The 26,223-nt window shown below is 39.5% G+C and overlaps 1 protein-coding gene across 2 annotated transcripts; it reads right to left on the reverse strand.

The window, feature by feature from the left end:
- Nucleotides 1–1,644: 1,644 nt before the first annotated feature.
- On the reverse strand, nt 1,645–26,202 carry TXK (TXK tyrosine kinase). Of its 2 annotated transcripts, none has more exons than XM_074866126.1 (15): nt 24,365–26,202; nt 18,768–18,822; nt 18,436–18,538; nt 16,422–16,627; nt 15,310–15,375; nt 14,541–14,595; nt 13,656–13,735; nt 12,182–12,309; nt 10,974–11,039; nt 9,916–10,087; nt 8,970–9,186; nt 7,917–7,981; nt 5,699–5,817; nt 5,195–5,242; nt 1,645–3,809 (listed from the first exon to the last, which is right to left on the reverse strand). In XM_074866126.1, the coding sequence occupies exons 1-15, from the start codon at nt 24,480–24,482 to the stop codon at nt 3,703–3,705; spliced, it is 1,605 nt and encodes a 534-aa protein (XP_074722227.1). In that variant the 5' UTR covers nt 24,483–26,202; the 3' UTR covers nt 1,645–3,702. The 2 variants fall into 2 exon arrangements, with proteins under 2 accessions (XP_074722227.1, XP_074722226.1); XM_074866125.1 differs by having other exon boundaries at nt 5,085–5,242.
- Between the last annotated feature and the right edge of the window lie 21 nt (nt 26,203–26,223).

The raw sequence follows: 26,223 nt of genomic DNA on the forward strand, positions 1-26,223 counted from the left end.
ATAGGGGGAGATAAGGAGGTTTTAGCTTCTCTTACAGAATTACCCAGTTTGTCCAGATGTGTTATTTTTATTCTGGTGTTCTGTAGAAAGCATTGGCAAGGAACATTTAACGATGATGATTAGTAGTCAAAAGACATGGATTTTGAGGGACAAAAATAAAGGGCAAGTGAAAATGCCTTCCCTTCTAAACTAAGAAAGAAAACCCCAAGCTGATGTGTTAGGGATCTCTCTCTCATGGCCAGTCTCAATGGAGAGTATTTCAGTGAGTTGTCAGGTTTTTCAGGCAGTGAAATGAAGGATATTATCTAAAGTAATTTGAAGTATTTTAGAAAGTAGGGCGAATAGTTAAGATCTAGAACAAAGAAAACCTCAGAGGCAATACATTACTAACCAAATTATGGCTTTTAAGTGCTGATACAAAACAAATCTTGGCAGCTTCTCATTACTAGCATACCTCAGGACAAATTAATGGGCAATTAAATTCATTACATAGCTGCATGTAGTAAATGTAGGTAGGTCAAGAAGACTTGGATAGGTTAAACTGCAGGGAGTTTGGAAGGAAGTACATAGGTTATTAGTTTCTATAGAAACCTGTTCTACCATCTTCCTTTATCTGCCTTCCTAGCCACACCTAAAACAGCCATGCTGTAAAAAATTTTCATCCCAAAGAGTACTGATTCATAACTTCAACCTCTTTACTCATCATGGTTGTGTCCTGGAGCTGTATGGGGAACTACATACTTCTGGCAAACGCCATTCTCTTGCTGTTCAAATTCCAGCAAAACAAAACTGGCAGGTGTGCTTGTTAGAAAATACCCTGTTAGCAGAGCAGGTTTCTTCTTTCTGGCAGTTTTCAAATGGTGCCGAGGTTCAGAACAGGATGGGGAGGCTGAGCAGGAGCCAGGTTGATGGTGCGTGAGGGGGGAGTGGTGTTGGTGATGTGTGTTAGTGTGTCTGCAGGGCCCCCCTGTTTGTGAAACCTTACAGAGGCAGGGTGAAGAAAGCTGGTCTGAAAACCAAATGGCGCTAGAGATAAATGTCACCTGAGCTGTACACACAAATAATTGATATGCATTTCTCATCGGGAGTACTTTTGATGAAGGAAGTCATTTCCCTTTCTGAAAATACATTCCAGTTTGTCAGCAATGCAGCTGTTTTATGGAAAAGAGGTATATCCTAAGCAGCTGGCACAGAGAAGCTGGGAATTCTGCCTTTTTTAACTCCCATCCATAATACTGACTTGCTGCAAGTTTTCTGATGTTTGAACAGGAAACGGCAGCTGAATTTTTACAGATGTTGAGCAATCCCTGTGTGGAACATGAGCTCTTCCAGCTCTGTCTTTCATCACACAAAGGTTTTACAAAAAACAACTATCAGACATCTGTTTGCCCACATGTTCCTTTATGGTCAGTAAGATGGGTGGCATTCACTGTTCACCCATATAAGTACTTTCATTTTTGCCAGTTTGAGTATGGTGAGTTTGAGCTGAGTTCAGAGGCACCGTGAGGACTAAGGTGGCCTACTTAGTCTTTATGGGTGTAGCTGTTCCAGTAAGTAAATACACTGTAGATACTTGACCTTTGTCCTGTAGACCTTCCTTGTTGCTGATTAAGCACTGGTTTCACTGACTCTGAAGCATGTTCTAGTGCTTTTTCATTTATTTACTGTCAGCCTGATGATAGCAGGTGTTAAATTTATCTGTGTCAGAGTGTTAGTAACAGCCTACTCATAACTTTCCCAAAGCAACCTACAGAAAGATTATATTGAGAAGTTGAAGCCTGGTAGGCAAGCATTATTGGTTCTGTGAATTAGACAACATGTTTCAAGGATGGATGCTTATTCACCATGGAACAACACAGTGAAATGGGCGTGATCAGGGTGCTTTGAGTACATAAACCTAATGGAGCTGCTTTTTACTGCACAATACCATCCAGTATTACATATTAACTTGCAGTAATAAATGTGGCAAAACCAGTTTTACAAGAGCCATTAGAAAAGATGCCCTGTATATTATTCAAAGTCTCCATGTACTTTTATATTGCAGAGGCAGTTTGAATTTTGCGTTTGTAGCACATCATCTGCTGAAAAGCCCGGTACTACTGTGGCCTGGGCATAAACTGTGGTGAGCTCAATGTGTGTACTGTGCTGTATAGATCTGTATTTAGTCATAGGTCAGAGAAGGAATTGAATGCTCATAAAGAAGTAAATTATAAAAGTAAACAGTGACATCAGTTGGTGGCAATTCTTCTAGCAGATTATATGAAATGATAAGGATATCATGCTTCACTTGAAACAGAAATGCCTTAGAAGTGTGTTTGAAGGTACTCCCAAATGTTCAAACGATAGGACTAACAACTTCCTCTCCCAAGGGATGATAACTATCAAAATACTATTGCAGTAAATATGAATGATTAATGCCAGGAGTGAATTTGACTCAGAGATGCCATCATCTTCTGGAAATTCAGAATTTGGGATGTTTGATATATTTCATTTTATTGTTACAATTATTTAATTTGGAAATGAAAAATTAAACTGCGGGGAACGCAATCATTCTTTAGCTAGTATGTTTTACATATTTTGTCTACGAAGTGCTATAAAACTAAGTATTGTGATGTATTTACCTATAAATAATTCACCATGCAATCAGATACTTTAAAGAACCTATTTATCTGTAATGGTCTGACTATTTTGTATTAAACAATTATGAACTTCATCTGCCTTGTCTTCTCTATAATATATTTGTATCGGCCACAATTAAGATTTAAAATTAAAAGTAAATAATAACATAAGAAGTAGGGTTACAGACACTGTCCATGTCAGGTATCCATCTGAGCTAGACTAATTCAAAGCACTTCATTTTACTGTCAGGTTCCAGCTTTATCATCCATTAACCATTCTGGGCACTTGCAAGGGGAGGACTAAGACAAGCATGGGCATTTGAGTAGGCAACAGCAGGACAGGAATGGGAGACAATACTGGAAAATTGTGGGAGAGGTCTGGATAAAACAATCCTTGCTCTCCTTCTTTTATACAGAATTGACGAAGAGATGCCTTGAACTGCAGTGCAGGTTTAAAATGCTTCAGGGATGCTCAGTCTTTCCAGCTGCTCAGATGTGACTTGGGAGCTGCTAAATGATGACTGCTCTCTTTGCTCCCTTTGTCTGCCTTTATCCACAGCAGTGGGTACAGGTACATGCGTGGGCGCTGTGCCGGCAGTTGGTGAGATAGCTTGCTGCCCCTTCTGAAACATTGCTCCATTTCTTCAATGCTGGATGCTTTGCAGTGCAAAAGGGCTTGCCTTTAAACATGACCTAGCTAGAGATTTATCAGAGGTTCTTCCACCATTTTTGCTGTTGCCAATCAATATTCCCCAGTGCTTGAGTCATATTAGCTACCAAACAATTTAATAATATTGTTACAGGAATTAGTGTAGTTCTGGCCAAAAGAATAACTAAGAAGGCTTATATGGTGAGTAAGCTTGGTTACTTCTTTCCAGACAGGAGATTTTTCTCCCTAGTCATGAAAACAAAGCCTTGAGAGTCCTGAACCAGTGTCCTGAGGTATCTTTCTCAAATGAGTAAAAATTAGACCAAGCCCAAACAGCTGCTTCAGTATGTAGGAAGCTGGTACTGCGATTTAAGTAGAGACTGCTGTAAAAGGCTGAGGTTTTCTGTACCAGCTACATTATTGACATGCCTAATGCTAACCTTTCAGTAAATATATTGATGTAAAATCTCTGATTATCCCATCTCTGTTATATCTGTGAGGGTCTCTATTAACTCTGCAAAAGTGGGACGTCCTTCGGGTTTCTGAAAAGAAAAGCAGAGGATAAATTTATATGAGCAGATTTGTCAATTATAGTACCAGACTTCAGAAGATGGTTACAAGTCCATATGAGCTATCACTTAAAAATATATTTTATTAATACAGAAGAAAAGATCAAGTTTATTATTTGAGGGAAAAAAATAATCTGTTCTTCATGACACCAGCAGCATGAGCACAGCTGCTTTTCCAAGCATTCCTAAAATTTATTTATTTCAATGCTGGACCAGAATTCCTACAGGATTTCTCCCTGCAATGAGTCAGTGGAAAGCCCGACCTCTCAGGAAACTGTGATACTCAGGCATGTTTCCTGGGTTGCTGAAAAAGGGTCTTCCCTGCTGTATCATTTGATATACTGCAGCTCAGTATGGAACAAACTCCTGGCTGATGGCAGACAGAAGAGAGAACTTCTTCCCCATCCTCTCTCTGCTGGCTGGCATCTCAATGGATGTTTGCAGTAAGCAAGCAAGCTAGATGCAGTTTAGACTTCACTCTCTTAAGCTTTTTTTACCCAGGATCTATAGAGTTAAGAGATGGGCAAGAAAGTAGAGGTAGGATACAGGAGACAATAGTAGCAACGAGGTTCCCCAGCTGCTCTCAGTGTATACCTGCCTATTTACACGAAATCATTGCACACAAAGTTCTTCTGAAAGTACTTTTTATCTAAAATTAAAGATTCATTTCTTGTAGACACTAGAGAAGGAGGACCTTAAGGGATTAGTCAGATGGAGACTTTGATAAGATCAATGTTTTGATACGAATATAGAAAGAAATAGTTGCTGGAGAAATGGAGAGGGTGAAAGGGGTGCAGCCTAGGAGCTGTAGTGATGTACAGAGGTACTGATGTACACCTGAAAAATGGAGTTTAAAATCCATGTTTAGTGGGCATACCCACTTTGTATATGAACGTGTTAAGGTTATCACTCAGAGCAGAGCTAGAGAAAGCTACACATGATACAGAGGTGTGAAAACGGTATTATATTTGATGCAGTAGAGAAGCGAGGCAATAGTGGCATATTCAAAACCAGGGATGGTCTAGACCTATTGTACTGATGATGTGCTTTATATTTATTAGATGCAACAGTCAAAAGAAAAAGAGGTTTGTAAACCTAGGTGTGATTTGTGAAAAGCATACTGAGAGATACTGAGGATGCCACAGATGTGAAATAAGGATTTAATGCCTCAGTTTTTTAAGATTGCTTTTAGATCCACATTACAAATTAATAATGAAGTAATATCACAGGAAAAAGAGGGCAACAAACCTCATGCCAGCAGCTGTACATGACTTTGTACACAGTATGTGATGCCAAATGTGGTCGATAAAGTCGGTTACCCTGAGAAATCTCACGTACAACTTCAGAATTTGACTTACTTTCAAAAGGCATTTTGCCTTCTGTGAAAACTTCCCACATCAATACACCTAGAATTGAACCAATATATTTAGGACAAAACAAAAACCCCAAACCCACAAGCTATTTAACAACATAAGAAGAACAAAAAACACTCTTGATTTTTTGTGTCTTGAAAAATGCATGAAAATATGGGCAACCTGAGCTGAATGAAGACACAAGCAAAAACATTTTAAACTAATATAATTCTGCTCTCTTTTGTATCAGCTAAGGTGGTGGTCCACGAAACTGAGATATACATGTGGCTAATGGGGATTTACCAAGAATGCACATTTCAGTCAAAATCTAATTTTTAGGCACAGAGCCTTTCTATTGAAACTCATACTTCTCCAATATAGGCAACATTTGAAAATTGGGAAGGACTAAAGCTTAAGGTAGGTAGCATGAGTAAAAAGTTACACTTTCCTAAATCACATCAGTAGTTTTAGGGAAACATAGGGTGTTGCACATTCACCTAATCAACTCACCAAATGACCAGACATCTGATTTGCTGCTGTATTTTTTGAAATGAAAGACTTCAGGAGACGACCATTTGACTGGAAACTTGGCACCTGAAGAGCTGATATATTCATCATCTATGACATACCTAAAGAATAACAGGAAATGGCATGTATTTGAATGATAGTTAAAGGGCGAGCAGTTCTGGCATCATTTCAACAGATGGTTTATAATTTCATAAAAATACAGTTTCAATTCAGAAACAAGGAAATGGTGTCACTAATTTAGTAGAAAATGCATACAGATACCCACACTGGAAGCTATGCACTTAAAGAGATTTCTGTTTAAATGAATTATTTGAATTGTTCATGAGAAGTATATCAGAATAAAACATTTTAAAACCATCCATAAGACCGACAAGATGGTTGTTATTGTCATCTTCTCTGTATATATTGATAGGACACATCCCTTCACCATGGGCAGGAAGACCAGCAGCAATGAATAATTATTGTCTCTTTCTAAAAGACTCCACCTTTTCAACCACTTGTTGTACTTGAACACTACTGGTAGAGGGCTACACTTCATAACTGCCCAACTTCACAGATGTAATATCTGGCACGTTGTTACAGAAGCAACGCAGAAAGAAATGTTCATCACATATAAGGCAACAGCTCTTGCAGGTGCACTGGAAAAATAATTTTCTTTGCCCAAGCTTATAGGAGCTAACCTCCCAGATATAATATGAAATTATGTGACCGATGGAGGCATTTATAGGGCAAAATTTTAAAAGGCTACTAGACTGACCCCTACACACATACAAGCTCTGTACACATTTTCCCAGTATTAACGTTCCTGAGCAGACAACAGATGTTCACTGCACATTTGTTCTCACGGAAAGCATAATGCATTGGCACCTTTTAAAGCACCTTTTAAAGGTCATGCTGAGAGAAATCATCCCTTTGTCTTCCTTTCTTCTTTTGGTGCGGGCTCAGAAAGATGAGAGGTTATTGGATAAGGAACATATGAAATAACAGTACAAAGTAACGAGTAGCGGCAGGTATGTGAGCTCTGAATAATTAGATTGTACTCCCATCATGTCTCCATGGTCTCCCCAGGAGAGTGAGTGCCTGTCCTAGAGCCACACCACTGGTCTCCATTTTTTGGCAACAGTGAGCCATGCAGGTCCATTATTCTCAGACTGGACCCTGACAGCCCCTTGGTCTCTTACTGCGTTTTCTGGTGCATCTGGATGAGTCCAGCCCCCTGATACTGACCTTACCCTTTTGGGGAGCAGTGCAACCAGCGGGCACTGCCATGGTATAGGACAGCCTTTTGAAAAACAAATATTTAGTTATGAACTTCTGGGGTGTTGTAATCCTTAGGTTAGAAATAGGAGGCAAAACCAAAGAGAAAGGTAAGCAGCATAGCTCTGCTGATCTAATGACTGACTTGCAGCTGCAAGGTGAATGTGACCACCCTCTCCTGCTCAGAGCCACGCACTGCCTTTCAAGCTCATCTGCCTCCAAAGTGAGCCAAATCAGTCTACTAGTCCAGCAGAAAAAACAGCCAGTAAAACACAGAAGTGGAGAGCTTTGTGCTGGGCTTGCAAGGGGAAAGAAGGAAGGAGTGAGACAACCCCTTTGGGTCACATCAATCAGTCAGCTCAGCTATAAAATAGAGCACATCCTCTGGGGGAATTCTGTGAGGGCAGAGCCATGTTTCTCTGGCCTGTGCTTGTCAGAGTGCATTGTGCTCTCCTTCCCCATCTTTGGCTTGTCCTCTCATTAAGCAGAAAAACCACTTCCCTGCTAGAGGAGCGCACCTCACACTTCCTGCCAGCCCTCCCTGCCTCCTGCCCGGCCTACTTAACCACTGCCCTCTCTAAAGGTCAGCACCAGTGCCCAGATCTGTACCTAGGGACATCCAGTCCTCCCTGCTGCTCAAAAAAGTTGGGGAACTTGTTTCTCCAAGCTTCTGTGCACCCTGGGCATTTCTCTGTCCATAAACACTTCTGAAGTTTACCTGGAACTTCATTAACCTGTTTTACACTCACCAATAGCAAGAGGAGGACATGACTTCCAGTTCACAGTACAACAGTTAAACAACGCTATAATTTTCATCAGAATTCAAAAATTGATCGCGGTTGGATTCCCCAAACCAGCAAAGCAAGCAATGAGGTTAACTCAAGGTCATGCTGCAGCTGGCTGAGAATAGGTACTCACAAAACCTGTGTCAATGGCCTCGTACCTTGCCATGCCAAAGTCGGAGACTTTAACGATGTGCTCTGCGTTGACTAAACAGTTTCTTGCAGCCTGGGGAAAATGAGAGAAACATATCTGAAATCTGTGCTAATGAATTTTAAGAAAAATACAAGCTGATTATTTTTGTTTCAGCTCATACTGTTTATATTCTAAATGAAGGTTAGTGTCTTGATCAGAAATGTAAGTGAATTTCTAGCTCTGAATAAGTGAATGTATTTCTCTACTGTGTAGTTACACATACATAGCATATATCAGCTTCAATGCCTGTGCTATGAGTTGCAATATTTTTACATATTCCTGCGTGGTGAAAGAAATTTTAGATTGCAGAATCTAGTTATCCAAGCAGATATTTTCCTGAACATTAGCATTAGGACACTCAGTGTGAATTTTTAAAAATGTTTTGTGACTTTTTCATTACAGAAATCAGGAACTCCTTGGAAATTTTCAAGATTTTACATTTCGTCAGGCAGCCAGGGAGGAGAGCAGGAAGGTTTCCTTTCTGCATCCAAATGTGAGCATTGAAAAAAAAGCAGAGTAAAGAAATAAGCTTTTCTCCTATGATTCCCTGTCTATGAGGGGTAGGGTAGAAGGGCCACGCATACAACCCATATATCCCAGCGTCAAGGTAAGGCAGTAGGGAGCAGAAAAAAATGTAGATAGAAAAAGATTTTGTTAAAAAAAAATCCTCTTTGTTGCTGACCTTTTGTATTGCTGTGATTTTGGTAGTGTTGTGATCACTACATAATACTCTTGTATTCGTATGTTCTAAGATCAGCCTGCTCCATGCTGATATCCAGTTTTATCTGACCTCTCAAGTGGTTTTTCCAGCTGGAAAAACTTCTCTCAAGTAGTTTTTCCAGCTGTCCATGGACAAAAAAACAGCTGAAAAGTTTTGTTCTGCAGCCAGGAAAACACTATTGTCTTCTTAGATCCTGCAAGGCTGAAGTCTTACAGGACACATTAGTGTCCCATAAAATGCAGCGGCACATTCTATACTGCCAATATTTGTCAAGAACCTCAGAAAACCTAGTGTACTTACTAAATCACGGTGAATAAAGCTATTTCTTTCCAGGTATTCCATCCCTTCACACACATCCTGGCACATGCTCAACAACATATCTCTGCCGAGTTTCCCTCGCCTTCGCTGAAGGTAATTGAGCAGGCAGCCATTTTCCATGAATTCAGTCACAACATAGAGAGGCTTGTGATGTGTGCACACTCCGTAAAGCTGGACCAGCTTCGGGTGGGAGAGTTTCCTGTTTAAAATCAAGTTTTAGACAGGCTAGCATTTGTCCTTGGCAGGTAACTAGACCTTTGATTCTCATGATGGTTTTGAAAAAAACTTTCAGTACTTGATAAAGAGTATTCAATTCAACTGGCCTCAGAGTTGTCCCACTATCTAACACAGTTCTGCCTACAATTTATTCCAAAAAGTTCACTCTTTGAACTCAGAATTGTTCATCAGTTATATAAATGCACTGAATGCAAAGGTTGATTTGAATGATGTGAAATGGAAAGGTCTAGTTAGGCCTGGCTGTCAGGCAAGGGACGTGACTCTGAAAGGGTTCTCCTCTTCTGGGCTGTGCCAAGACTTGGTCTGGAAACTTCCCTAATTTGCAAAATTAGCAGAAAGGGTAATATAGTTTCTCAAAAGCTTTAGCTAGATATGAGCTTTGCCAGCTGTCCTAGAGGCACTGAATTATGGATGAAAGAATAGTTGTAGGAGCACATTTATTTATCAGCACATTTATTCCCCATAGAACTCCATAGCATAAAGCAGTGCACGTTCTAAAGAAAGAGTCTGGCGATGGGCGCAGTGAGCATCTACATCAGTCCGATTCAGTCCTTTATATCAGCTTTTCTGCCCTGCACATCTACCATTCCCATCAAAGTGGTCCGTCTGCTTGTTTTAAATGGAATTAGGTTATATTTATTTCTTGGTCATCTCAAAGTCAACTGCCAGATATAATAGCTTTTGTACTTACATCATCACTTTGGCCTCCTCAATGAAATCATCTTCAGACATTGCACCTTCATTGATTGTTTTGATGGCAACCTTGATGGTTGCTTTCCATTTACCGAGCTGAACAACTCCAAACTGCCCACGCCCAAGTTCTTTCATGAATGTCAGTTCAGATGGGTTTAATTCCCACTCCTCTATAAAAGCAACCCAATATGTTAAAGTGGTCAGGCCAGCTTTCCTGAACTGTGCTCCAGGAGACATACCTTGCTATTTGCAGTTAATGCATGCAGCAAAACATCACAATTGTTCATCAGCTATGGCATGAGTTTTAAATATCTGAAAATTTCCACGTGCTCATATATGTTTATATGTGAAACTTATTTTATAGCTTGTAGAATGTGATTAGTGTTTAATTGCTTAATGTAGGAATGTCTGAGGCTTGAAGATAAGGTGAGTGTTTAGCTTTGATTACATATGAGAACTTTTTTGGCATAGTATAGCTACAGAAAGAGTTACTGGCTGCCTCTATTGTAATAACCATAATAGTTCTAGCCTTCAGAAATATTAAGCTTTGTGAGGTTCCTATTATCATACAGATGGTATGAAATTCCTGAGCTATATACACAGAACTGGCATTTTTTGTTTGTTTTCTATAATGCTATATAAGATTCCAGTCTTATTTCTAAAACTTGCAGAACTGACAAAGAAAATCTTCCCCATAAATAATATTAATTTCTATTTCCAAAGCATTTAAATAAATCAAATAGCCTTTGAAAAGCTGTTAAATGCATATTTGAGTCTTAGGCCTGCTTAAAAAAGTCCAGATAGCTCTGAAATGCACTGGTGGTTGTAACAGAAGCACAACAGTCACTGAACAGGATTTGATTCAGGTGTCTCATTTGGTACTGACACCTCACGAGGAAATGAGTGTCTGTTTCTGATGAATATGTGGCTGTTTATGTGTTTCTTATTACTGTGAAATTTCACAGACACAACTTAATAATCAGCTGAGTGAATGCTATCTAAATTCTTGCCTAGGCAGATAGCTAAATCTCCACCAAAAGAAGATAAAAAATTTACCATAACTCAGTCCTGCTGTTGCTGGTGAAGAACATCCAGCTGGATGTCGAAGACGAGTGATAAGACCTGTAGGGGACAAAGCAACAATATTCTGTTGACCAATTACTCCATTTTAAAGAACACTATATTGTATATCTTCTCAAACAAAAATATTTGGAACCTGATGTACATTTCTTATTTCTTGAGGTTACTTTTACTTACAGCTTGTTCCGATAAAACACTACAGTACGAAGAAATGGAGGAACACTATTCAATAGGGTTCTGACTACAAAAGTATACTCTTACTTGTTTGTACGATATTAGTGATCTTAAATAAATGAGTACTACAATACTGTATCACCCACCTAAGTGGTCTCTTCCAGCATGATTTCTCAGGACTGTTTCCCATTGCAAGAAATATTTTTGTGTCTGTCATTCATTTTCTTTGAATTTGTGAGCCAACTGTACCAGTGACTACATCCCTCCCCAAGGACTCACTGTGTTCGTTCATTCTTTCCACTGTTACTTTCAGGTCCTTTTCTGCTTCATCCGTTTCTTACAATCCTTCTCCTTCCCTCAAAAGGCTCTGTCCATTCCCATATCTTCCTTCCTCACTAGCACGAGGGATCTCTGTATGTTTTCCTATCCCCACTCATTCAGGGTAAAACCATTTTATATTGTATTAAAATGATGGGCAGAACCAAGGGTACAAGTATTTTTTAATGCTAAAAATTATAAAAGGCTGCTGTCAGCCAACAATTAGAGATGGCTAATTCTGGTAGGCTGCAAACCAATGTTAGAGAGTTCTTGCGCTACCTAATTCTGCCTTTGATTGTTTGTGGTGTGGTTTTTTTTTTTCCAAAATCAGTAAATTGCATGCACGCAAGTCCTTGTAGACAAGGAAAGAATTATGATCTTCCATAGAAGTCCTATTCAGTCAAATATGAACCAAGAGAATACAGAGCAGGTAAACACATTAGGCTTCTAGCTTTGTAAAGTTTGTTTAATACATGTAGATGAGTTTGGTAGTTTCACTTCCCCCATGGTATATGCACACTACAGCTATGACTTTGGCAGAAAGGATCATGGTGTATTTGAATTCAGCAACAGAAAAACTTGTGTCTCTTTTTATAAGGAAAGTATTAGAAGAAGACTGATTTCCAATCTCTCAAAGTCCTGAGGAGCGTCAAATCATCAGTTGTAAAACCTTATCAGCTTGCATGCATTACCTGCAGCATTGTGTTGATGATAGCTGATGAGTTCAGGAACAGATGAAAAGAGATATTTTTCTGCTACATAATATTGTCCCAAGTGGTTTTTCTTGATTTGATAATGTCGAATATCTCCATTATGATTTCTGAAATCAACAAAGGATTATAATTTTTAGTAAAAATAATTTACACTATAAATCTGATTAAATTTCACTTTGAAAGAAAGCACAAGATCTGAAAACTTGGGGCACAATTCTCAATTTAAAATGACTGTGTGTAGTTGGGGTACTGTTTTAGGAAAAAAAAAAAAGACTCCTTGAATGGATCTTTCTCCCAGCTTTGGGAGATACTGCACAAGTATTTACCCCTGTATCACTGCATCCATAAGAAATAACTGTAGTGTTTAACAGATATTCCTCCTAATTCAGCATTTATTTGAATCTAAAATTAAAATGCTCTTCATTGCCTGAGTTTCCCCCCAGAAGTTAAAAACATATTCATGTATCCTGTGAGATTAAATTTTCTGTTCTGCTTCTCCAAAGGCTCCTCATTGGAGCTTTTATTTGATACATTTGCTCTTCTGTATTTCTTCACATTATCTTTCTTGCTTTCTGTATATTTTCCTGCCCATCTATGCCTGCTTTCTGTGAGACTCAAAATTAAGAAGTTAAATTTGCATTTCAGGCTGGAGATGGTTGCTGAAGTTTGGTACCCTACCATAATTGTGAGCCTGTGTCCAGCACAGGGGTGGTGGGTAGGCCTTGCCCCACCTTTCCAAGGAGGGGAGGAAGGGAGGGAGGAACAGGGTGGTGGTAGCCTTTGCCTCCCTCCTCTCACCTCTAGCTTGCTCTAAGGAGAGAAGGAAAGCAGACACTGCTGATGCAAGAGGATGTAGGAGGGCTGAGGAAAGGGGGCATAAGGCAGCTTGAGATGGGATAAGTCAGTGCTGTAAGTGATTGCTACTGATGTGGGGGAAAAGTGAGTCCTGTGGCAGTCCTCCAGCAAAAGATGACTGTACAGTGAGGAGGTGAGATGATTTTAGGAGAAGAACAGGAGAAGTTTGGGGACAGCAGAGTCTGGGATGAATTTACAGAGCCTGCGGAGAAGGCAAGCAGTTCGGCACAGTGGGCAAAGGCTGTGGTGGCATGGTGTGGTAGCCATGACACTTTATGTAGAAAGAGAGGAAAGAAGATGCAAATGTAAGGTCTTATTGCCTGCATTACGTGGGTGGGATGCACAGCTCTCACAGCAGATTATTTGAGGATTTCAATGAGTGCAGTTAATCTTGTCTTGGCAGGACATTTGCACCCTGACTCCCAGATCGATGGCCTACTGTCATCTTTTCTGCACACAGGGTAATTAACTCTGCATGAACAGCATCCCAGTGCTTCCCTGCTCTTGTGCATTGCTTGTCCAACTTACCCACTTACCCTGAGGATTTTGGGGGAAGCTCTTCCATCACCTCAAACCCTAACCATTCAGAGCAACTCACCCTTTAGCCCGCGAATACATGGAGAGCGTAAAAAGTCCCTGTTGGCTTGAATCTCTGACAACAAATGCGCCTTCTTTGGACTGAAAAGAAATCCAAGTAGAGTTATTTCCTGCTTTTGAGCTTGAATAATTCTCCCTTGAGCTAGGACTTGCAGCTCATTCTGTGGAATACCTATGAGTATGAGGGAGGGGGATAAAGCAGTGGACAGCAGGAATTGATAGCCAGGTACATAGCAGAGCAAAATTAACCAAGGGAAAATACTAAGTGCCAGGCAATTTCTTGGAGTTAAATAATTTATGTGAATTATACTCTTCAGTGTGGAGTAGTGAAAATGCTTTCGTTTATTAAAAAATCAAATTGTACAAATCACTAGAAAAAAATACTGTAAAACAGTTCTATCTGAGATGTTCTTCTCTGGTCTGTCTTGTCCAAGCCCTGTGTTACTCCTTGAGCAAAGACCTAATGAGTTTAACTGATTTAGGCACTTTGGTAACTGATGGAGGGTAGAATGCAATATGGATTGTTTGCTCTATACATAAGCAAGACACAGGGGTTTTGTTAAGCTCTGCTAACCTTGCTAATTTAGTTACTACATGAATTTTAGTTTTCAATGTTTCATACAAAAGACAAGCACAGTAAACCACATGTAATTCAATTTATGTAGTGTGGAAAATCTACATAGAATTTGCTGGAGCTACAACTTAAAACTCCGTGAAGTCTGGATGGTCTGCACTTTACGCTTACGCCCAAAAGCCTTTTTATTTTAAAGTACTTTCTCTCTTACTGCATACTGAACAGATTTGGATTTGACTGTGGTAACGCTCTTGATGCCTCTGCTGATAGATCTTTCTAGATATTGTTAGCTCTATGTGTAAGTTGAATTACCTTCTGGTGCAAGAGAAGTTCTGCCTGGCTTCTGTTTATGTTTTTGCAGTACCACCTGCAACAAGGAGATAACCTATCCTTTAATTTCAGCCAGTAAAAGTTAATGCTTGCTCTGTTTCACAGAAGTGATCCATCTTAGTAGTTGCACTAGTCCCAGTCCAAAAACCTGAACAGAACTATCATTGTATGTAAACATCTCTTAATTTGGAATTACTTTATTAGACCATTGTGAATGTGACAACTTTTTTCCCCATTCACTGTGATTAAATATGAGCTCAAACCAAAGAAAACCCAGAAAACAGTTAGGCCAAACCGTGATGAAATTTACAGTCTCAGATGTTACATCAAGCCTCACTTCTCTAGAATTTTGCAGAATTTTACTCCTCTCTCCAGTAAATTAGGTTGAAGTAATTGAAATTAGCTTGTAGTGAATTAATTACATGTTCACAACAGGAAGAGATCAGAATATAGAAACAGTATATAGTGAGCGTACAGAAATAGGAAACATCTGGATTCTGACATTATGATTTATGCAAATGAATGCTGTTGAAGTGCTTGGTGTTTGTAACTTCATGTTACACTCTGAGCGTATAGTTCCAAATCAAAATGGTTAATACATTCTAGGAGTAATGTTTTGTAACAGAAGAAGAGAGGTTTTGATAAACACCTGTTCACAGCTAATAAAGATTGAAGGATGAAGCACTAAAATGTATTGCTGCAAACCAGTTTTAGAAAAGAAAGCACAATTATAATTTTCAAGGGTACTTACTCATATGTTTCTAAATTACTTTTCTTGTTCTCAGTAACGTAGTTCTTTGGAATTAGACCTTCATTTCTGAAACAATATATTGGGGATAATGTTATAGTATGGTGTAAAATATTAATAGGATTAAGATATACATCTTCCTTTTGCTGAATTACAAAGGTTCCTTATACTATTGGCTATGTCATTAGATACTGAATCCCAATGTGGGAATTGAATAGAAGTCTGAGTCCTTTCATCCCAGACACAACCTTTCTGCCCCACAACTGTGAATGGCTACTGAAATGAAAATGTCAGCTGGGATAGGTATTTATAGAGTGCTGAGAGCAGCATATTAATGAAAATTTTCAAGCCAAATCAAAAGAAAATTTAGAAAAAAATTATATTTCTTCTGAATCAGAAGCCACCCTTTTCATTTCTGGCCTATACAAAGCTTTTATATGAAGAAGCATAAAGTGTGTGCTTGCATGTATATACAAAATAATTGGTGTACTCTTGCTGCAAACATGAGTTGAGAAAAAGCATTTTAAAATATCCAAAGGAGAAATATGAATGAAAGGGAGACAGTTATTATATAACATACAACCATTCCCAACATCAGAGTACAAGATACACAGAAGAAAATGCAAAGGAGAAAGGGGAACAACATGAAACAAACCTAAATGTCGAAAGGATCCTGACTAATCCTGAAGTTATTTAGCTCGCTAAAATATCCAGGAATTTTGGTTCAGGGATTTTGTTTCAGGCACACGTCTTAATCTCTATGGTCTTTATGAAGTGTTTACGCATACACACTGCATTGTAAAGCACTTGAAGTATGGAAAGCTGGATTTGCACATGGGTTAGAGCCTAGTAATTCACATGGTGCTCAGATGCCCTTATGTTGCTCAGGAAATTACTGAATTGAGGATTTAACTCTGAATTCCCAATAGATTCTGGATTTCCCACACATTTCTAGGGCATCAAACACTGCTGAAAGTCTGCCTGGTCAATCTGTGTGCCTTGTACACAGCTGAACAGCTGCCCCTAAATTGCTACACATGCCCGCTTTTGCAGGGGTTGTTTTAGGTGTTGTTCTTTCCGTGTAGGGAGATTGAAATAAATACCCACTCTCTTACCCATGTTGGTCTCTTGCCTTCCACCAGTGGGAATCATACTGTTCAAGGATAATGTATTCTTCTGACTTCTTCAGTGGTAAATCCAAGGGTCCTCTAGCAAAAAAGTCATAGAGTGCAATAACTCTGGGGTTTTTTGTGTAGTCTTCCAAGGCGTCAGAAGGTAGAGGAGGTAATGGCTTGTTCTTTAACTGCAATTGCTTCTTACGCTAGGGAAAAAAATATCTTTCAAAATTAGTCTTTTCTCCTTACTATTGCTTGCTTAATTCCCCTGCTATTATACCATCTCAGTAACTAAGAGGAATCCACTGTCATCATTACTTCCTATTGTAAAGCTCTAGCACCTCAACACTTGTAAAACAGCAAGACTTACATTTGAGTAGTTTGGTGTAGAAGCCAAAATGACAATGGAACGTACAGTGACTAATAAACAAGCCATTGTCCTGGTTTGAGTGAATGGTGGGGATTTTTGGTAGCAGGGAAGGGGGCTACAGCAGTGGCTCCCTGTGAGAAGCTTCTCAAAGCTCCCCTGCTCCAAGTCAGACTCGCCTTTGCACCAAGGTTGGGCCAATTCCCTGTGCCTCTGCGATAACATATTTAAGAAGGGGAACCCGTGAGGAGTTGTGGGAGTTGTGAGGAGGAGTTCCGAGGAGAACATCTGTGTGAACACTGAGGTCAGTGGAAGAAAGAAGGAGGAAGGGGGGGGAGGTGCGCCAGAGCAGAGACTTCCCTGTATCCCGTGGTGAGACGTGAGATGGCAGGGCCACTCCCCCCATGGGATTAAACTGCCACCCCCTGGGGGTCTACAGTGGAGCAGATACTGATTGGAGGCCCCACACCCACCTGGGTGACTGTGCCCAAAGGAGGCAGGGACCCTGTGGGAAGAAGCCCCTGCTGTTGTAGTTCAGCTCTGGGAGGACTGCAACACATGGGGTTGACCCACATGCCCATGGGAGTGACTCATGTTGGAGTTGGTTTGTGGAGGACTGTCTCCTGTGAGAGGGGGACTGCGCTGGAACAGGGGAGGAATGTCAGGAGTTCCCCCCCACTCCGAGGTGCAAGAAGCGGCAGGACTGACCGCATCCCCCACTCCCTGCACCTTTGGGGGGGACAGGTAGACATATCATGAGCAAAGCTGAGCCCAGGAAGAAGGGAGGGATGGGGGAAGGTGTTTTCAAGATGTGGTAATGCTTCTCATGGTCCTATTCTGCCTGTTAAGTGTTGCTGTTGTTAGTGTCTTTATTAAATTTATTTTCTTTTTTTCTTCCTCTAATGAGTTTGTCTCTTGCCTGTGCCTTGAAGGATGAGGTCATCCCTCCTTCTCCTTATCGCAAATTCGTGGGTCTTTTGCTTCCTTCCTTCTCAGCGATGAGGGGGAAGAGGGGAGTGAGCAGCTGCGTGGTGCTCAGTTGCCCTCTGAGCTCAAACCACGACAGCCATCTACCTACTCAGGGTGATTTCTACATGGTATGAATGCTGGGACAACTCCTCAGCTGGTGTAAAAGCAGAGTAGCATTAAAATCAGTGGAGTTACAATCTCTAGAAATTCAATCATTTATCTGGAGAATTAACATTGAGGGTGCTGCAGAATTTCTTAGCAAATTGGCAGGAACATAATTTTTTTTTTTTTTTTGCATCAGGTTAGCACAGTTTTGCTTTGAAAACTCAGATTAATTCAACTTAGATCTAGTAAAACTGAGGTGGATGTTTCACATGCCAGCTGAGCAAGGTGAGCTTGCATCTGCCCAACAAGGCAGTCCCACCCTTCCCATCTCCATCAACCAAACCCAAAAGTGGGAGAAGGAACAACCTTGTCCATGATAGCAAGCTTGGGAAACCTCACTGTGACGCTGTATTTACATCAGTATCAATCTTTGGATACTTTTTCTCTCATTTTTATGCGATGGAGAACCTTACATGCTCAAGAGTTACTTACTTCTCTGCTTGTTCTGGTACTGAGCCACTGTATGGCACATCACCTCAATTTGTTCTTTTTGTCTGCCAAAATATTACTTACCCTGCACTTCCAAGCAGATGCATATGAAATGTCTGGTTGTGAGGCTGAGTACTGGGTCATCAGGCCAGTATCAGGGTCCAGGTTCATTTTTGTTCTCATTGCTCTGATTTTGAAAAACATGAAGTGTTTTTGTGAATACATATCCATAAATATTCACATAAAAACATTCATGGATATATATGCCTGCCTTCATCAGGGATATGCAGTGTAGAGTGTCTTTAAACTTCTGTATAATTAGCAGTTCTACTGAAAATAGAGGGATTTTAAGAAGTCCTTTATGTGTAGATATTTTGATCATCCTAATTTCTGAAAAGCTTCAGCATCTCACATACCTTTTTTGCACTGTGCAGCAGCAGCAGCAGCAGAAAACAGACTGGATGGTGTGATCTGTGAACAAAAACATTTTCCATATTTGCAATGTTCTTGTTAGTTTGTTCACAAAATTTACAGAATTAAGGACTGCCATATGTGCTTAGCCCCATTATTAGCTCTGTCTAGCTGTAAGATATCTAGCAAAACATTAAGGCCGAATTTGCAGCCACCAAAGACAGCAGAGCTTTCCTCCTACCCTAGCTATTTGATCCCACTGTCTCCCTTACAATGTCTTAGTAATTATGAGGCCATGTGATAAGTTAAATCAGCTCACTAAATCAGCAAAAACATAAAAAAGAGACCTTGTCAGCCAGGTCAGTACCGACTGATCACACCACCCCATACAAGCTCTAATCAGTGCAATGAAGGGGATGAGAACATCATCAGGGACAAGAGGTGGAGAACTATCCCCTTCAGCACTGACACAATTTTTAGACCATTCAAGCCAAATACAAAACCACAGTTGCATGACAAGCTTTTTCTTATTGTGAGGTTTATTAAAGGAGACACACTACATTCAATTCTTTGAATTAATACTGATTTTCCTGTTTCTTTTGCAGCCATTAATACAATATATGCATTATCCCAGGTTTAAAGTGCTAACAAAAGATATGCTTTACACTTACGTGCCAAGTGGTTGATAATCCTGAGAAAAATACATTGGACACATTGTCACATACATCATACATTTAGAGAGAAGACAATCCAATATATCTTGTACGACCAGCAGAGAGGATATGGTATTAAATAGGTTGGAAGGCATTAAGAAGATTTGAACAAGGCAAGTAAATGGTTGACATCTGCTATGCTCCACTTCTACTCAGGCTGAGACCTGCTTTCCCCAATTTGTGTTCCCATGGCAGTTTGAGCCAAGCTGTGGCGGCTATGGTCCCGTTCCCTTTCCTTCTGCACTGTTGTTCATCTCATCTCAAACTGAGCAAGACGGGATGCTAAACTGGCAGGGAATTGCCCTCTGCCAGGTCAACTCCCTGAACCATCTCACCATCATGCATCACCTGTGGCAGGTGGGAGGGCAGCAGCACCAGCAGGACAGGCTCAGCTCTTGGGTGTGATGTAGTCTCTTATGAAGCCTGAGAGCCAGGCACATAGAGGCAAGGCTGCCCTCATATTCAGCAGCACTGACAGAAAATAAACCTTATAGCCCACTCTGATGTGTCCTATTTTTCTCTGCCACAGAGATCATAGTACAAAAAAAGGCCTCAGAAAATTATTTGAAATAGGCTTCCCAAGGTCTCAGTATTTTGCTGCTTTATATTTCACATGATATTTCTTTGTACAGTCCCATCAGTCTCTTCCACTTTCTTTGTTTTTCCTTCGTTGCATTTTTGGCTTGTTGATCCTAAGGACCTAATCCAGCCTGGAATAAATAGGATGTCCCTTCTGGTGTTGCGTGAGACTTTTTGCCAATGCCTGTTACCAATGTTTCAGCCAAGAGGGCTGAGAGTATGCATCCTAGTACTCAAAATATTAAGCAACCTTACTGCACAATGAAAATGTAATTGTTTTCTCTATGAAGGTACATAATTTAGCAAATCTTGCACTAATAAAAGAAGGGAGAATGTCAGATGTCAGAACGGTAAGACCAAAACTAGTCTTAGTTGGAAGAAGAAGAGATCTGTCTCACAAGTGTTTTGGTTAGACTATTTATCTTGAAAGTCATGGGGCAATTTCCCTTAGACTGTTGCATCCTGTGAAGAACCTATCGTGTGGGAAGCTGGCAAGCCTACATTAATCAGAAGACACCATCAACTGCTTGATAAAAGTTTCCACTGATGGCTATGCAAAATGCAGCGATTACAAATACCCAAGCTGGCTGACACTGACAATTTCCTTTAAAGAAACCAAGCTAAAAAGATATGGGCAATGCAATTTATTTGCTGCATAATTTTCCAGCGCACATTGAACTGTCCCTCGGCCATTTAAAACTCTGTTTCATAAACAGTGAACACCATGGATGAAAAAATTCTTGAGTTTCTTTTACTTCAGCCAGTGCCATGAAGTTTAATCGATATTTAAGAAGTATTTAATGATGTGCAAAATAGAATATGACATTTGAAATCTTGTCTATTTCTTCTGATTAAACCATCTAGTCTAATTAAATACATTATTCCTCATTAGATAATTTGCTCTCCTTATAGAACACTTACCAGAAATATTTAGAAGAAACACTGTGGCATTTCAATGTAACACTAGGATGATCTTCTAATAATATTTTGAAGATTCAGCTGTTACCATGAAAGTGAGGGATTCAGACCAATGTTATGGACATGTAATTCTGTCTTGCTTTTCTTTATGAGACCCTAACTGGATTGCTGGGTCTGGAGGAGCAGCACAAACTTTGATCAGTTCTGCAAAGTTTGCTTCTCCTCATTCTTATTGGAGTATTGTAAATGTGGAATCATAGTTTATCCATCTAGCAGATACTTATCATCCTAAGGAAGAGCATTTCCAGCTCTTTGAAAATGAACCTGTCTTTACACATCTGTTCTCAGCAACCTCACGATATCTGAAATTCTTTTGTCCATGCATTAGTCCTAGAGCACTTGTGGAATTAATTCAGTAGAAATTAATACAAGCATAAATTAATGCAGTGCAATGTTAATTTCTGTTCAGAAATTTGTCACGTCTGCCAGAAAACATTGCCAAGGAACACAGACAGAGAAAGACCTTCAGCTCCATGGAGCTAAGTCCTGCTTTAGTTAAATTGATTTAAATCCGGAAGTTTTGACCCGATGGACTGGCATTTCAGCATCTCAAGCAAAGATCTATGTATTGATCTATGCATTTTACATCCTCCCTAGTAATTGGTAAGCTTCTTGCACAACACTTTCTCCCTTTGATTACAATTGGGTTGAGTTCATAACTCACTACAGAAAGGCTCAAAGATGCTCTGTGATGCTTTTTCAGAAAGACTTGTCCAACACTGCAAAAGGTGAAAGCTTTGAAACACTGAATGAATAATTTGATTAAACTGGCTCGCATGTTGACCTTCTGCTAGCAGCAGAGAAAGACGTTTACACTGAGGGCTGCCTCCAGGTGCCACAGCAATGCTCGCTGCAGTGCTACAGGAAGCCTGCATTTCCTGCCTGAACCTTCTCACCCCACCCTCCTGTGTCTTGGGCTCTTCCTTCCTTGCTCTTTTCTTCTATTCAACAGCCATCAGATGAACTAAGAAATAATAATTTTTTAAAACCCTGCATTTTAATGCAAAAAAAAAAGGAGCTATCTTTTAAAATACAAGTAAAAAATTGAAAATACAATCTTAGAATTTACTTGTCATTTTAAATATTTCTTCTTGATTTTCCTTTCTGCTATGCCCTAACTCAAATCACTTCAGTCAATGGAACTATTCCATCCAATTTCCTTCAATTTTGGACCAAGGATCTTTTCTTAAGCAAAATACTCTGGATTTGTCAAAGGGTGTTAGAGTCACATACATATTAACAGGCCTTGACCTCATGGTCCCTAACTCAAGTAACCGCATTGAAGAGTTTATAAATTAAAAATTAGTCAGTGCTGGTATCAGTAAGAATTCTGCTTCAGCAAGGAAATCACATTTTGGATTCTATATTTTGAAGAGAACAGAGACACCAATAAGATTTACCATGTTATGAATAACAGACTGCTTTGACAGGACACAGGGAAGAAATATAGGCTAACAAAAGGAACTATTCCATAATTTTTAACAGTAAATTATTTTTGAAGTCTGTTAAAATAAAGTACTTACGGACATATCATTATTTTCATGTCCCACTTCTCTGTTTCCTACCTAACCAAAAGTTTTCCCCAAAATTCCAGAAGTTGTCAAATCTTGTTTGTTTTAAATCCATGGGAAAGAAGGTTTCTCCAGCATCTACAGCCCCACTGGGGCTTTCAGCCTGCATTTTCCAGAGTTCTATGAAAACATAAGCTACCAAAACACATTTGGCTTTGATCCTCAGGGTAAATCATCATGAAGCAATTAAAGTCAGTAGCTTAAAACCTAGGTTTAAATCAAACAAGATGAGTATTTGAGCTGTTGAATCTAGAATATGCCACATCTTCCCTCTCCAATTGTGTGGAGAATTTGATTTCTCTGATTTCTGATGAAGGCTTGTAACGTCAGACAAAGTTCAGCCAGTTCTACAAATAATTTAACACAGGAACAAAAAACGTAGCCCATTTCATTATTCATGTCTTCTTCTTTCTGGAAATGACTATATTAGGAAGAAGACACTTGTTTTTAAAAGTGTCATATTATCTCCCTGGTGACAGGTTAACAAATACAAATCCCAACACTAGCACAGAGCCACCATGAGAGCCTGTTGAGTTATGATGTCCAAAATCAGACCTTTTAGTATGCACAGTATTGAAACAAGAAAAGATACATGGCAAGAGAAACATGCAGATGAAGTGAAAATACTAGGAAACTGGTGTGCAAACTAGCCTGCCAAATATTCAGCCTAAAAAATTGCATTTTGATAAACAACTTAGAGGCCTGAGAACAAATTTATCTGTGTGCAACAGAGCAGATGGGATGCCAGAAGAAGATTGATCAGCTGTCAGGAACAGCCATTTGCTTAAGAAGCTGAAAGATAGCCCCACAAAAACAGAGAAGGCATAACGAAAACACACAACTCCTTTGAGATGGTCCATTGCCGCCAATAACTGCCCTGATGAAGTCCCACAACACACAGCAATGTGCTTTGGGTTGGTAACATTGCCAATTCACACACCTTGATATATGCAATCTTCCTCCTACCTTCTGTTATAACCCTAATTTGCAGTCTTGGGAAAGTAGTATCAAAGGTAAAAGCAACAAGTTAGAGATTAATTATTATAATTTGCATTTTATCATTTTATTATTTCATAGATTTCTTGGCTTCTTTTTCTAATTCACTGTTTCACAAAGCACTACTCATTTGAAAGTACTGTAGTCCACGTCTAAGACTTGCACTCTTCTAGCATGCTTTGCAAAAAGTTCTTGCTCTTGCAGTGGGGCAGCAGGTTACCTGTGTTCCACACTACAAACTCAGCTTCACCCATCAAACCCAGATCTTTACTGTAACACATGGTATGCCTCCTGCTCTGTCAGTTTTAAACAGAACTAGAAAAATCAATAATCTAGTAGAAAGACACAGTATAGTTTGCTTCCAATAACACTTTAAAAGATAAGCTTTCAGCTTTTCACTTGTGCAAGCTGAAGCTTTCTGTCTTTCCTGTGAGTTAATTCAGCTCTGGAGGAAAGACAAGTCTAGTTCTACAAAACTTTTTAGTCATGTCTATGCTGTACATGCTTTTAAGGACAGTATGCAGGAATATCTCCCTATCTGTATGTAAAAGTAGTTGCTTTGCTGAATCCATCACACAATGGATTCATATTTGTGCACCAATTTTGAAAGTCAGGACAAGCAGTCTAAACAGAGATCACCTGAGCAGCGCAAGAGAAAGCTGGTTGGTATTTTTACGGCAATATTTAAATAGCTCATTTGCTAAGTACACTGCTGCTGCACAAAACAAAACTGCAAGATCAAAATACACAGCCCAGTTTACTTACAAGTAGAAAGAATCATGTCTGGCTGTCTGCTTATATTCAAATGAAAATGCAAACCTCTCTTCATCAGTTGTGCCAGTAAAACAGCCCTAGCTGAGCTCTTCGCTCTGATATGAAACATGGTAAACCACAAGTACTGCTTGACCCTGCCTACTTACCTTTTTTTCTTTTTTTTTTAAAAAAAAGTAAGCCCCAGACTAGATACTAGTCTCACATCTGGTTTAAAAAAAAAAAAAAAAAAAGTGAAAAAAAAAGTCTACTTTCTAGTATCAAACATACATTTTACAGGAAAAAAAAATATTAAACTCTAATCCATAAGGCTAAGTATTTCTTTAAAAAGAAAAGGAAAAAAAATACAGCAGATGTAAATCACAGCATTTGGTTTTGTTCAGATGAATTTTTGATCCCAACATTTGAAAAAAATTCAGTTATAATAAAAATGGGAAGGACTGAAGTCACACAAGAATGAGTGAGGTCATCCAGAAGAAAGGTTGGCAAAGCATTTCAACCTGCCTTTGAAGACATCAGGAGAGGCAGTAAGACAGTTGCTCCAGAGGTATTATGATACTTTCCAAAATTAACCATCTAAGGCTACATTCAACTAAAAAAATTAATTCATCTAGAAACAAGGTGCCTCACAGTTCCTGACATCTTAAGTAAGTACCAAACCCAATGGCAGGTATGCAGAAACGATCGTCAGGTACTGGGAAGGGGCAGGTGAAGGGGTCAGATTCAAAGCATCCACCCTATTGAGGAAACTGCTGCCAAAAGACTGCACAGTTAGGGTGTGTTTTATCATACCAATTAAGGATAAATATATAATTACTGTAAAGAAACAGGCTTGAGGTTCATTGGAAACTATTAACCTCCTGATTTTCCTATGCTTTATCTGTGTTTTAAGGGAAACATTACTATAGAATTCCTCATGATTTATTGTTGAAAGTGTGGGCAACACCATACTTTGCAGGGTCCCCACTGAGAACCTGGGGTGCAAAGCAGCAGTTAGGGAAGGAAACCCGAGGTTGGCTTACTTTATGTATTCCACATTCCTTGTTCTACTACAGGTAGTGACCCCTCGATTTTCCCTTTTAATGATACATGCTGTTGGTAGTGACTGGGTAGTGGTTTAGACTCAACACTGACAGGTTGGTTTGCATAGTTGCAATAATCTTCTCAGACTTTGCCATTAAGAAAAAGGAAATAGCCACTTAAACCTTTTCTGAGAGCCTGTAACTTTTCAATGGAATAGCATGAGAATAGGAAAGCAGTTCTTCCAAGAAAAAAAGAGGCTTCCTCCTTTTAAACATAAAGGTGTAGACAAAGTAGTGGGGGATCTAAGCATCTCCAAAATTGATTACAGAAATACTCAAATGCAACAGTGACGGAACATATTAAGCTAACTATAGTTACCTTTAATAATTTGATTGGAAATAAACATCAGCATACTCCTCTCTGCCTACTTGCAAAAAAATTTAAAAAAAGGTTTTATGCAGTCTATTTTCTATTACACATGGCACAAGAGCACAAGTAAGGAAAGAATAAGAAAACATGTAAGAGTTACTCAGGAGGTGGCTACAGCAAAACTGAAGTGCAAATATCCATATACACTGGTATAAAGTTAGACTAACTGAAACAGGCTTCAGCAAGGCTGCAGAGACATTAGCCTCTAGCGGAGGGGACAGGGCATGTAGCTTCTGAAGAAAGTTCAGGAATTTCTGCACTGAACATTTCATCATGGCCAAATTAATTTAAATTTATATTCATACTACTATATATATATTTAGTACAGAGTGTGTATACACACAGATATATATACACACACACGCATGGACTATTATAACACCATATGCACATGAATGATG

This window comes from Strix uralensis, chromosome 4 (genome assembly GCF_047716275.1).
Source record: "Strix uralensis isolate ZFMK-TIS-50842 chromosome 4, bStrUra1, whole genome shotgun sequence".
NCBI lineage: Eukaryota > Metazoa > Chordata > Aves > Strigiformes > Strigidae > Strix > Strix uralensis.

Coding starts and splice junctions, on each gene's coding strand:
- TXK (XM_074866125.1), bottom strand. CDS start 24,482: ATGTTTCATATCAGAGCGAAGAGCTCAGCTAGGGCTGTTTTACTGGCA. Junction 12,310..13,655: donor ATGTATTCGCGGGCTAAAGG/GTGAGTTGCTCT, acceptor TGTTGATTTCAG/AAATCATAATGGAGATATTC. Junction 7,982..8,969: donor GCTTTATTCACCGTGATTTA/GTAAGTACACTA, acceptor CATTTTCCCCAG/GCTGCAAGAAACTGTTTAGT.